Here is a 12,782-nt window from a genome sequence, read left to right as displayed (position 1 = left end):
TAGGATGTGACCATTTTTACAGTGTCAAAAGGGTAGGGAACCTACATGCAATACAGTTTAGTGTGAGGGATCAGCAATCACAGCAGTATTACTATCTGCCCAATTTTTTATATCGGTGCATCCCTCCTTGGAGTGGCCTTAACCGATGACCTGCTGGTCAGAAACTTGAGGATCTGGTTGGTGAATGCACCGTACGTACCGTCTAAGGTTTGTAAACAAAGAAAACTGACTGTTTTGTTTAATTTCTAAAAATCAAAACCATTGAAATGACAACAGGACCAGTCCCAAGCTCCTACGAGTGTCTAATAACGTTTTAATAAAGAATAATGCCTTATGTTTTACTCCAGTCCTATTCAGACTTGAAAAAAATAACTAAGTCAAATTCCATACATTTCCAGGCCTGAGAAGGCAGCCTGAGCTGCTCCTTCAAAGAGCCAGAGCTGAGCCGGTCCCAGCTCCGTCTGCCACCACTCACCAATTAGTTGCTGGCTTCAGGAACTTTCATTGAAGTGGCAACAGAGTGAAATGACAGGGCACTGAGTTCAGTAGGGCTCAAAATATTAGAGCTAAGCTGCTCTGATTTATCATCTTAGACTTTCCCAGCCCTTCCTGTCATGGAACGTGTTGGATTTAAGAATGTTGACAGCCCTGGTCCACGTTCTCCAGGGAACACCGAGAGACTGAAGATGTCTTCGGTTAGTTAATCCTGACTGCAGTTATGGTGCTAATCACTAATATATGATGCTAAAAATAGTTAAAATTTCAAATCACTTTGTTTTTGTTTCAGTTTGAAAAACTGTTTACAGCACTGTCTCTCTCACACACTGACACAAAGCCTCTCTTCTAGATGAAAATAACTAATTAAATTCTCTAGAAAGAAAGAAAGAAAATATGTTATTTTAGTTGATTTATTTTTTAGTTTAACAGTTAGAAGTAGTTAGCCAAAAGCTTTTAAAACTTAATGCTACATTTTCTATCAAAAACTGTTCACAAATGCTTGATCGGTGCAACTCTGGTGATGTTTATCTGTGTGAGGACACTCATTCCAAACGTGCTGAACTATCACTTACTGCACAGAGTTCTCTGCCATGTTGTGGCAGTCTGAATCCCTCGATGAGAGGTGGTCCCCTGTGCTGGGCTGTGGCTCCAAGCAAGGGCCGTTGGGCCTGCTGGCATTGAGGTGAGGTCTGGGCGGAGGCGTTGGAGGTTGTAGATCCGACTCCAGGTCTTCTCTGAACAGGCCAATCTGTGAGTTCTGCAGCAGAGATCAAGAAACACATGCATGGGCAAATAGAAGCATGGAGGAAACAGGCAGGAAGCCAGGCAAGACCTTCTAAACTTGGAACCCACTCAAATTTTATGATGGTTCAAGTCTATCTACATGTTCAGTTATTGGTTTGTCTTTTGGTTGGAGCATTTTTTGAAAACATCGTATTTTCTGAAGTAATAAGAAGATTATTGGTTACAAAAATGCCATGGACATTGAGGACATAGATCCTTTTACATGTTATATTGTTATGTCATATTGCAGAGAGGTAGGACTGCATGTTACCTTGGGAGGATTTGCTGGATCACCTCATCCACAAAGCGAGTACAACTACCTTGACTTTACACTGAAGCACAGTCCACTTTCGGTACAGTTTGTCTCAACAGTCTGTTCTAAGGCTGCCTATTAGTATGAACTGTGTTTCTCTCTTTTCTGCTTGCCAGGGATTCAAATAAACAATATAAATTCAAAGGGGATTTATAAGCTAATGCTAACCTAAACTTAGCTTCAACTGAAAAACAACAGTTGGAAGGCTAGTCTGTTAACATCAAACAAAAGCTACTAGTATTACCAAGGTAACCGCTGCTCATATTAGAGCAGAAACTAAAAACATTAAAAACAAATTACAAAGTAACATCATCTAGAAGCCAAACACAGCAACTCATTTACATATCAAAGCAATAATTAACAGTCACTAACAAATCACTAAAACACCCTTTATCATAGACACAGACTTTTATCAATGCAAAAGAATAGCATTGATAAATGCTGCCCGACAAGGTGCCTGATGTAAAACATTAAGTTCAGCATTAAACAAAATTGAAAAAAACCAGTAATACTAGGGAATTTATAGCAATTCATATAATGCTCACTGGACATTTTTTATGACTATAAAACAAGTATATTTCTCATGCGTTTCTGGTTCGCTCCTGATCAAACCTGTTCTGCAGAGCTATAGGTCAGAATGAGCTTGGCTCCCTCGATGATGGACATGTAGGAGAAGCGCAGTTGGTCAGGGGTCTGGATCAGGCCCATGCGATATTCCCTCATATCCAGCAGCACCTTCTGTATGTCCACAGATGACGAGCTCCTACTCCTGTCCATCTACAAAACAGATTTATCTGTTTATGGAATACATTTGGAAAGGGTTATGCAGCTAAGCCAGTGTTTTCACTCCACACTGAGGTGCACCAGACTGCTTAACAGCATGTTACCATGAGGTCACCGCCTTGGTGGCTCACAGTGTATACCTGTGAGTCAGTTGTGCAATTATTTTTAATTTATTACAGCATCTTGTCTTTCGTGTGTGCTTCCATTTGTTAGTCAATGTGCTGTTCATTGTTTTTACTACTGAGGGACAAATAGAGGATTGTTCTATGCTAAAATAAATTGTGTTTCAGAACAAGCGTAGATCTGGAACATAGATATGCTCAACCAAGAGTCGCGGTCAAGAGTCGCTTGTATTATTATTTTGTGAGTCAGAAGCTAGAAAGTTTGGGAATCACTTAAATGTTTTTTTTAAAGCTTCAATCTACTGATTTCAAATTTAAAAGTTCCTATCATTAGTGGCCATTAGGTAAACATTATGGGATCAAAGGAGATGTCACACTGTGTGTGTGAGAAAGAGCAGCTGTCGTAAAACAGGCTTTTTCAATTGTAACGCAAGATAAAATACTTATTGAGTAGATATTTTAAGCTTCACTGTTGTGTTGTTGTTTAAGCAGCTTCTACTTGTGATAAGCACCATTAGCAATGTTAACATGGCTAAAGTGACTGTTTTTAGATGTATCTGTAACAGAATGTAAACTCATACTATAATTTTGAATTTTCCAAAACACTGCCTACATTTCCCAAATCATGGTGTTTCCATCCTAACCAGATTAAATGCTTAAAAGGAAACTATATATATATTTCTTTATCCTACCAAATGTTACTGGAGATTTATGTATTGTAAACACCTCACAGATATTCAAATAGTCATCTTTGAATCTTTTCTCAGCAGCAGCATCCACACAGCAGAGTGTTGTCTTAACAGTGACCAGGCAGTGCTTTGCATGACATGTTCAGGGATTGAGAAAAGATCCGATTACTGAGTTTCCAACTCGTCTCTCACCAGTTAAAATTTGGTCGCCCGTGCTCACCGACCAATTTCTTGATACGTCTCTAAATTGGACATGTTTTTAGGGGAGCTTGATAAAGTTCCCTTCTGTAGCTTCTGTGTAACAAACCAAATATATTTCAGCTATTAACCTTGGAGCTGGTAGGTTAATAGGCTCTGATTTATACATCACTTGTAAAAAATAAGAGGGAAGATATATTCTGCTGTCATTTTCTTACAGGTTTTAGAACAGAAGAAAACTTTCTTGAACCCTTTCTAAAGATACTAAGCTATTGAAAAAAGAACTAAAAACAATTCAACATAAGTTTATTTTTCAGACAAAAAAAATGCACAAAGCTCATGGTGCTGAATGAATCTGAAAACAGAAGAATTCCTGAAAGTGGGAAGGAGTTTCCAGGTAATCTCTGACATCACTGTTTTCTGCCTGAAGTAACAATCCAAACATACCGTGAATAAAGTTCAGAACCAACATGCTACAACTTCTCTCTCTAGCTTCCAGCCCTCTCAAATATTACCTTAAGATGACTGACTCATCGTACTCAGATGCCAAACTAAACGGTTTAACCCTTTGCTCTCAGTATAATCAGCGTTAAGCAACTACTTCCCATAACAATAACACTCTCTCACCAAGACCAGGCAAGTGTCCACCAAGGCAAACGTTCCCGAGCGTCCAATCCCAGCGCTGCAGTGCACCACTGAGGGCCCATATTCAGGCCCCAGGGAACCAGACTCCCGCACCTTGAAGAGGAAGTTGAGGAAAGAGGCGGGAGATTCTGGCACCCCGAAATCAGGCCACGTGGTGTAGTGAAAGTGGTAGATCTCTCTGGATTCCCCCGTCTGGGAAGAAACGTATGACATCAGCCATGAACAATGTGCAGCACATACAAGTTCTGGCACTTCTGGCTCAAACCAGAAATGCCAGACAAAAATAAAAACAAGGACCCAGGTAGACTGATTTAAAACCACCTGGTATGAAGTTAAACAGAGGAATTTAGGGGCAATACAATGTTAGCAACACATTAGCCCAGGGGTCTTCAACCTTTACAATCCGTTCCAAACAGCCATTTCTACCCTCTGTCGAGCTGAATGAAAATATCAACTATAGGAAATTTTAAAGAAGAAAAACATAACATTGTTGCTCAAAAGAGAGTGGACGCATTTTCTTCTGTGGAAAATAAAGCAAAGAAAGTGGACAGTTTCCAACCGTTTCTTGTTGGTATTCATAGTTACCAATAAGAAAATAATATTACTGGTACTTTAAGGGTCATTCTGTTGTGGGAATTCAATGCAATTCCAACATGAAAAAACCATTAGTCTGCTGAAACCTGCATAATAACTACATTTAAAATATCAGATTGTTCTTTATCATTTTTGTCAAAGTTATTAAGAACCAATGTGGGAAACCCAAAGAGCCACTTGTGGCCCCTGGAGCTGCAGGTTGCATCTAAACCATTTAAGCATGCTGCAGGATCTTCCTCTTTTGAACTTTGACCTTGTTTTTGTAGGGCCCTACTAGGATTTATGTGACGTGGAAAATGCAGACAGAATTTGACAAACTAAGTGGAATCCACAACAAAACACGGAATTTCACAAAAATATTTCTTATCAGCAAGCAGGAAAAGGTATTTTGTGATTTCTGAAGTATTTTGGCTGCTCCAGCTCCCTGTACCGGTCTATACCTCGTCAGTCAATAAGTGTTTACACACCTACTGGAAATTGCACATTCATTTACTCATTAAAATAGTATTTATATTCTGTCTTTTTTAATGTTCATTATGTAAATAAAAAAAAGCAACAAAAAAAAGTAATCCTATTGAGTTGCACATCCATTGGATCACGAGTACAATATTTCTATTTTCTAATTATTGTTGTTAGTCTTGTATTCATATATTTTTGAACATTTGGAACTATTTTAGTGACTCATTCTGATGCTGATGTTGCACCTGAATTTCAGGCTGTTTCTATTCTATTCTAAGATTGGCTAGACTCAGCTCGGCTCCATATATATGAGAAAGAGAGAGAGAAAGAATAAATAAAAATCGGTTGCCATTGAGAAAAGGCTCACTGAGACACCAGAGTCCTCCAGAAAACTAAAAAAACTCAAAGCAGAGCACAAATTTCAGATTATTGCTTCCAATGTTTCGTCTCATGCTCACCTTTGTGTTCTCTAGTTCTAGCACCCTGATTGTATAATGGGATTGGTCCTCTTCTGACAACAGTCGAACAACAAAACCCGTGTCAGTGAAGGACATCTGCAGCTCCTCTGAAGTGGGCCAGTACTGAGCACACTTTTCCTGCGGGGACAGAGAGGTCATCACTCAGGCTCGAACAGGAAGCAGCTTGCAGCGTTTTCATAGACAGATGAGTATGTGTGACCTAAGCAGCATTCAAGACAGACTCACAGTCTGTCTTGAATGCACCTAAAGTTAGGGCCTAAAGTTAGTCATTCTCCAAACTCCAAACAGCAGTGGTGCAAAAAGTGGGTGCCCCATTAGAAGGGGCGCCACATGATGGCAGACAGCAATTATTTCTAGTCCGCATTTTCTGTATTTAACAGCTGTTTGTGCTTATAATGTGCCAGGATACACGTCAGAAAGTACTTAGCTGCACAAACACTGTAAGTACAAGCTCTGAGCAGTCCTGGTAAAATAAATTTAAAAAAAAAAGAACACAAAACATAAGAGCTTAAAGTCTTAAAATATATGACATATTGCATTGTTTCAGAAGGGCTAAGCTGTAATACAGAAGCACCATGTGAAGAAACCGAGAGCAGCCTAGCTTCGTAGAAAGAGACTCAGATTGTAAGTAGCTGCAGATCAAATGCAGCGATTACCTGATGCGTAGGATGTGCACACATCTCTAGCTTTCTGTTCTTCAGCTTTTATCTGGGTGTTACCCTGGAGCTAACCCATAGCCATGACATTAGGGAAGCAGTTGTGGCTGTATCCATCATTTTCAGAAGAGCTAACAAAGCCATTTCCAATGTTTTTGTAAGTTAGTCACTTTACAAGAAAAAAAAAGAAAAAGAAAAACGGTTGCCCATTTTTACAGGAATGGACCCTTTAGCAAGTTCCTCCCTGTGAAGGTCAGTCATCCATTGCTCAAAGAAAAAACACTCTTCAGACTTCACTATGTTAAAGTTTATGACAGAGTGGCTGCTAAGAACCAGTATGGCTTGTTTGAATGGGTTGGGAGGGGAAAGGTCTGGAGAACTGAATTTGAACAACACACAAAGGTTTGGGCTCGTTTTACAGCTGCAGGACCATGGGCCTGCAGCAGCTCCAACCATGACCTCCTCCATTTCTCTTGAGTCAAACGTGAGGCCGTCTGTCTGCCAGCTGAGGTGTGGCTGAATGTTGGTCGTGAGCAGAAAGGTACAACTGACAAAAGGGTCGGGATGTGGACGAGACCTAGACAATGTCCAAACCTCAACCTGATTCAGAGGCTCTAGTGGACTCTCAGAGAGCTGTGTTTAAAAAAAAAAAACTGAAAGGCATAATAAACTAAAACACAAAAGAAGAATAAACCAGCATTTCTGCATAGTGGAAAAGTAATAAGACCAAAGAGTTGATGATAACATCATATTCTTGCTGCTGTAGGCAGATCAACAACCTGAATTCTAGAAAAGACAGGAGGTCATAAAAGGAAAAAAAAAAAACTCTTAAATCACATGAGCTGATATTTTATTCACAACAGAACACTGATCCTAGCATAACGGATGTTGAACTTCAACCAAATTAAGCTCAGGTTTGAACTTGCTACATGTTTCAGAACAGTTTGGATGGGGAAATGTTTGCCACAGTGAAGCATCTTCTCTTCTTTTCAACAGTTTGAAGACGTCTGGGCATTGAGGTCATGAGTTTCTGGAGTCTTGGAATTTGGTTCCATTCTTGACTGATGCAGGTTTCCAGCAGCTAAGAGTTTATGGTCTTCTTTGACATATTTTTTTGTTTAATGATGAACCAAATGTTCTCCTTAGGTGAAGGATCTGGACTGCAGGACCAATTCAGCAATACTCTTTTCCGACGAAGCCAATGCTGTTGTTATGGCTCCAGTATGTGGTTTGGCATTGTCCTGCTGAAATACACGAGGTCTTCCCAGAAATAAACGTTTTCTGGATGAGGTTGCTCTAAAACCTCTAGATACCTTCCAGGGTTCATAGTTCCTTCCAAAACATGCAAGCTGCTCATGGTTTCCAAAGTCGCCAACAAGAATGTCAAATCTGGATTCATCGGAACATGGAGCACTGTCACTGTGAAACAGTCCTTTTTAAATTCATTGTGGCCCACAGGATCCCACGGTAGATCTAGATCCTGTTCACATATTTCATGACAGACGATTAGGTGGAATCTGCAGATTGTACATTAGATTATGTTTACCGACAGTGGTTTCTGGAAGTATTCCTGGGTCCATTTAGAAATGTCAATGACAAAATCATGCTGACGAGTGACGCAGTTTTGTCTGAGGGCCCAAAGTCTATGGGCGTCTAATAAAGGTCTCTTACAGACAGGTTTCTCCAGTTTCTCTGAATCTTCTGATAATCGTATGCACTTTAGATAATGAGATTGTTGTTCGTAAAATGTTCCACAATATTTTATGCATTCTGTCCCAAATGAGACAGCATGCCCATCGTTACATCTGAAACTCCACACACACTCCAAACTCTCTCTTATAGCTAATCATGCTGCAGATCTGAAGTAAGTTAACTTAATTTCAACCAGGTGAACGCTTTCACACATTTCTGCTTTTCCAGACATTTGCTCTGCTCCCCATGTTCTGTTAATAAAATGTTGGCTTGTGTGATTTAAAAGTCTTCATTTTATTCAATTCTAAACAACATCCTGACTCTTAAAATTCAGGTTGTAGAAACTACTGAATCATAATCACGTTTTTCATGCAGTTTGGTTTGGTTACTGTAGAATAAACAGCAACATACAATTGTACTGTTGTATTTCATGCGTTGTTGTTCTTTCGGGTTAATATTTCTTAATATTTAAAATTCTAACAATAGGTCAGATATTTTTTCAAATTTTATGTCCTGAAACATAAAACCTCAGAACCAAAAGCTGGAGCACAGTTCCATACAGAAAACATAGAAATGCTTCTCTCTCCCACATGTACAGCTTACAAAGTTTTTCCTTTCCTCAGTTAAACAGCAGAGAATGCTACATATGTGGCTAAGCCCAGAATTACTCATATCTGTAGCAGATTAAATATATAGTTGTCATTTCATTTGACTAACATCGTCTTTCTGACTGGAGGTAATGACGCATAGAAGTGACCTGACTTTTTGAAACATCCCAAACATGCAAAAATGCAGTTAAAATGATAACTTTATTGTTTCAAACTCGATCCTTCTTTTACACCGTTGTATTAAAATTAAATAAATCCTCATCTCTATATATTAAATCTCAGGCAGAGGTATAAATAATTTGGTATGTATTAAGTAATAAAGACAGACATTTCCAAACACAGTCCTTGTATATAAAAACTTGTGGTCATCATGTGCTGAGGTGTTACTCACAGATCCTTTCTCTATCACTCTGTTGAGCATTATAACGGCTTTAGAACATTGCTCCCAGACCATCAACCAGAAATGGCCACACGTATTCCTCAAAGGGCCCTGTCAAAGTAAAAAAAATAAAAAATGTTCATGAAAGTGTGACATACCGAGTAGAACAGTGTACAATACAGTAGCATTCGCTCAATGGCTTCCATACCTGAGTTAGAATGTAAGCTCTCTCGGCTTCTTTCACAGCGACTAAACTCGCGTTAATGTAGTCATTGTCAGCGTTTTCAAGCTTTACCCGACTGTGATCATCTGAGGAGGAAAAAAAAAAAAAAAAAAACATCAGATGGCGAAGCAATTACAACAATGCAAATTCTCAGCCACCATATTGGAAAGAAAAACAAACAAATCTCTCGTGCAAAGACTCACATGGGCTGACGTCTCTGTAGCGATTCAAATTCCTGTTCATTGGAAGCTTAGCTACTTTGTACGGATATTCAATGGCTTGGTTGCGGATGTCCTGGTGCAAACGAGAAGAAAGGTTAAAGGTTAGCTTTCAGGTTGCAAACACAACATTTATGTAAAGACCACACAAAGTGATGGAAGGTCTTCATTACAGTCTTTCTGCTCTTCTTGATTCACTTAAAGTGTTCCACTTTGCTTGACTCGTTAGTTAGTGAAAAGATTTTCTACTAGCTGGGTTCCTACACACAAAACTCCATACATTTACATTCTCAACTTCTAGAGTTCTCAGTCCTGTTTAAGTCACCTTGACTACAATATTTAACTGAGAAGCAGAAACTAATGGTAGCAAATATTAAGGTTTGTTTTAAAATTGAATAAAACAATGTACTGCCTGATACCAGTAGTGGAAATTTGATTTGATTATTTTGTGCTACTACCAAAATATATTTGCAATGTTGAATTTTGTACACCAATATACAGCTAGTTAAAATAATGTAATATTTTTTTATTCTGTGATTGTAGCACTCTACGCGGCTAAAGAGAATTTCGTTTCTGACAGTTTCACAGCCGTTTGGGTTCCAGCCATGCGTTTTTTGGACTCCTTGTAGACGTTGTGCAGTTTGAGGGATTTTTGTTCTACTCTTTTACTTTCGGACTGTTGTGTTACTGTGGCAACAAGGTTTGTAAATATAAACAAGGTTTGTTTATACAAATGGGAGCGGCCGATTAGCAATTCAAGAGCCTAAATAATACTTGAACTATGGCCCCAAATCCCAGAGGAGTTGAAAAGAGCAGAGCGTGCCAACAAACGATGGTGCCATTCAGGACATTTCACTGTGGAATATCATCTCTGTCACCTGGAAATTGAGCCGTGAACATGTTGTGACAGTCATGCAAAAATCACCAGTCAGAGGACTCCTCAAGGCCTCTGCAATACTGACTGCTATTGGAATTACTGTCCACAGTGACTCTTGGAGGATACCTGGATGATATTATGGCAAATTTACATTTCCTTTTAGCATCAATTTTTCTTCTTCTTCTATTTAATTAACTGAATAAATGCCATAGATGCCATCAAATCAACAACCCAGATTTGGATTAATTTGATATAGTATTATGATTTTTTTTAAAAGTTAACATAATTTATTGTATTATTGTATTTGTATTCCCTTTGGAATTAATAAAGTATTTTTGAGTTACTTTTTTTTTTTTAAATCAAACTCGTTTAATAAAAAAAAAACAAGATTTTTTTTCCGTCTATGCATTTTCTGGTTCTATAGAGAAAATTGTTTATTTCTTTGCGTCTCCTCTAAACAGCTGAAGTCAAATAGCAAACATTTTCCCATTGCCTCAGTAAAATAATAAAAAAAAATATATATATAAACCGCGCAGTCAGTTTCTACGTTAAACAGGAACTAAAGTATTAGAAACTTAACCTGAATATGCCAGATTGGCTAACACTGCTGGTGATAAAACACATGCGTCTTTCTCTGGAAGTCTTTGGTGAGTTCTCAGAAACTGCGGCTGACGTCCGCAAGCGTCACCCAAGCAGAGAGCTCCCCGATGCACGTTTCCCAGCTACGGAAGTCAGCCCCCTGCTAGCGCAGCTCGCTACTTTCTCACAATTAAGTGTTCGCTGGCTTCCTGCGGCGCCCGTCCTGCCTGCGCTACGCAGCTCGTTAGAAGCTCGTTAGTTAACACAAAAACACACGCCACGGAACAAGCAGGGAAAGTAGTGAAACACAAGGAGATGAGTCTGAGAAGTGAACTGGCTAAGTTGGTTAGCAACCGATCGTCATAGAAACACGAGAGGCCCTCGGTGTCCCGACTTACATTGTAAAGGTTCTGCCATTTCCCGGACGAATCAATATCCTCGAATTCTTGCTCCATTGTGTCGCGGTTGGTGAAGTGAGAAGCCAGCCGGATGACTTTGGGGTGTTTTTGCCACCGTTTTCCAACTTACTCCTCTCCGTTAGCCATCTGAAGAGCACTGTGTGTAACCTGATGAATCCCTGCGGGGAGTCAATCTGCCTCTCCTTCACTCTGACTCTCGCGGGTTGCCAGGTTGCGTAACGGGAGCTGGTCATATTTTGCCCGTTTTGTACTTTTGTAGTTCTGGTCGTTATGTGTCGACTTGCGTCATTTCGTGCACGCCTTGAATATGTTTCCTTTCGTTTCTACATTGACATCTAATGATACCCAAAGATTCGCTAATTGATACCCCCGTCTCGTCCCTACACGTTGTTATCCAACTTAAAGCACCGTTTATTTTTCTTGCTTGTCATTAATTTTAGATTAATTATAAAGGGAAATACTGAAATACTCAATTTTCTTGTCGTTTGTGACTTAATTCAACTGCATATTATTTTTTGTAAATATTCTAAAATATTTACTTTGGAACGTTTATTTGGACAAGTTGACTCTCGAAGGATGGAAATTAAGGACTCATAAAACTCCATTAGCTGCATACAGAACATAAAATGATATTGCATCAAATTTAATCCAACCAAAAATGCGCTTTCTTTAACCTTTCCCTTGCAGAGGTGCGACATGTTATTTTTTATTTAGTGCTCATAGTTTGCATTAAAATTATGACCCCAGTTATTATGAAAGCAGTAAGGTCCTCAAACTTATTTTTAGATGTATGCCCCGATTTTTCATATTTTGTAGAATTGCCTGACCAGAACGGAATTAGTATTAACATCAGTGGAAATATTTTTTAAGGTACCAATTTCACAAATCAGTCCGGTTTGACAAGTTTATTTAATATGCTATACATTTTTTTCTCAATTTGACGTGGTCTGACTATCAGGAAAGTAATTATACAGAAAGCCTTATAGGCATTTTTGTTCAGATAAAAAAGTTGCCAATCACTGTTTTACTGTGAGATATTGTTAGGATATAAAACTGAGCATTAATCATAAACTTAATCTAACCTATTATACATGGTTGAAAAAGTAATAACTGGCAAATTCAGAAATAAGAGTACAGAATGAACCAGGCAAAAAAAGAAATAATAATAATAATAATAATAATAATAATAATAATAATAAATAAATAAATAAATAAATAAATGTATGATTATCTCATGAATCCTAATGGCCACTATTTGAAATTGTGTTTTTTTGAATATTGATTTAATTTTCAAAATTAACCATACTGTGGCACATTCGAACGAACATGGCAACCTTCTAAATTACGCTTTGTGTTCTTGCTGCTACTATTTTACCTGAAAACTAACACTCGCCGTAACTCTATGCATTACTTAAGACTGAAAAAAACATTTTCAGATTTTAATAATCTATTTTTGTTTACATTTACCATTTACACGCAATGTGGCACATTAATCCTGATGTGTGGAGTACCTACATCAAATAAAAACAAAAAACATTGTTCAAAAACTGTTGTTTTTTATGTTTGTC

General features: G+C 38.5%; 1 protein-coding gene across 2 annotated transcripts; it reads right to left on the bottom strand.

The window, feature by feature from the left end:
• Positions 1–898: 898 nt before the first annotated feature.
• Positions 899–11,440, bottom strand: LOC106958674 (protein tyrosine phosphatase non-receptor type 2). 2 transcript variants are annotated; one of them, XM_015050702.1, is made up of 8 exons: positions 11,194–11,440; positions 9,325–9,415; positions 9,107–9,207; positions 8,911–9,009; positions 5,543–5,680; positions 4,014–4,223; positions 2,207–2,371; positions 899–1,255 (listed from the first exon to the last, which is right to left on the bottom strand). In XM_015050702.1, the coding sequence occupies exons 1-8, from the start codon at positions 11,248–11,250 to the stop codon at positions 1,067–1,069; spliced, it is 1,050 nt and encodes a 349-aa protein (XP_014906188.1). In that variant the 5' UTR covers positions 11,251–11,440; the 3' UTR covers positions 899–1,066. The 2 variants fall into 2 exon arrangements, with proteins under 2 accessions (XP_014906188.1, XP_014906189.1); XM_015050703.1 differs by lacking the exon at positions 11,194–11,440 and adding an exon at positions 10,797–10,821.
• Between the last annotated feature and the right edge of the window lie 1,342 nt (positions 11,441–12,782).

Source organism: Poecilia latipinna, unplaced genomic scaffold (genome assembly GCF_001443285.1).
Source record: "Poecilia latipinna isolate Pla-1442-1.1 unplaced genomic scaffold, P_latipinna-1.0 Scaffold1006, whole genome shotgun sequence".
Classification (NCBI taxonomy): domain Eukaryota; kingdom Metazoa; phylum Chordata; class Actinopteri; order Cyprinodontiformes; family Poeciliidae; genus Poecilia; species Poecilia latipinna.
Note: the sequence above shows the minus strand (reverse complement) of the source record. Positions and strands in the feature narration are given on the sequence as shown.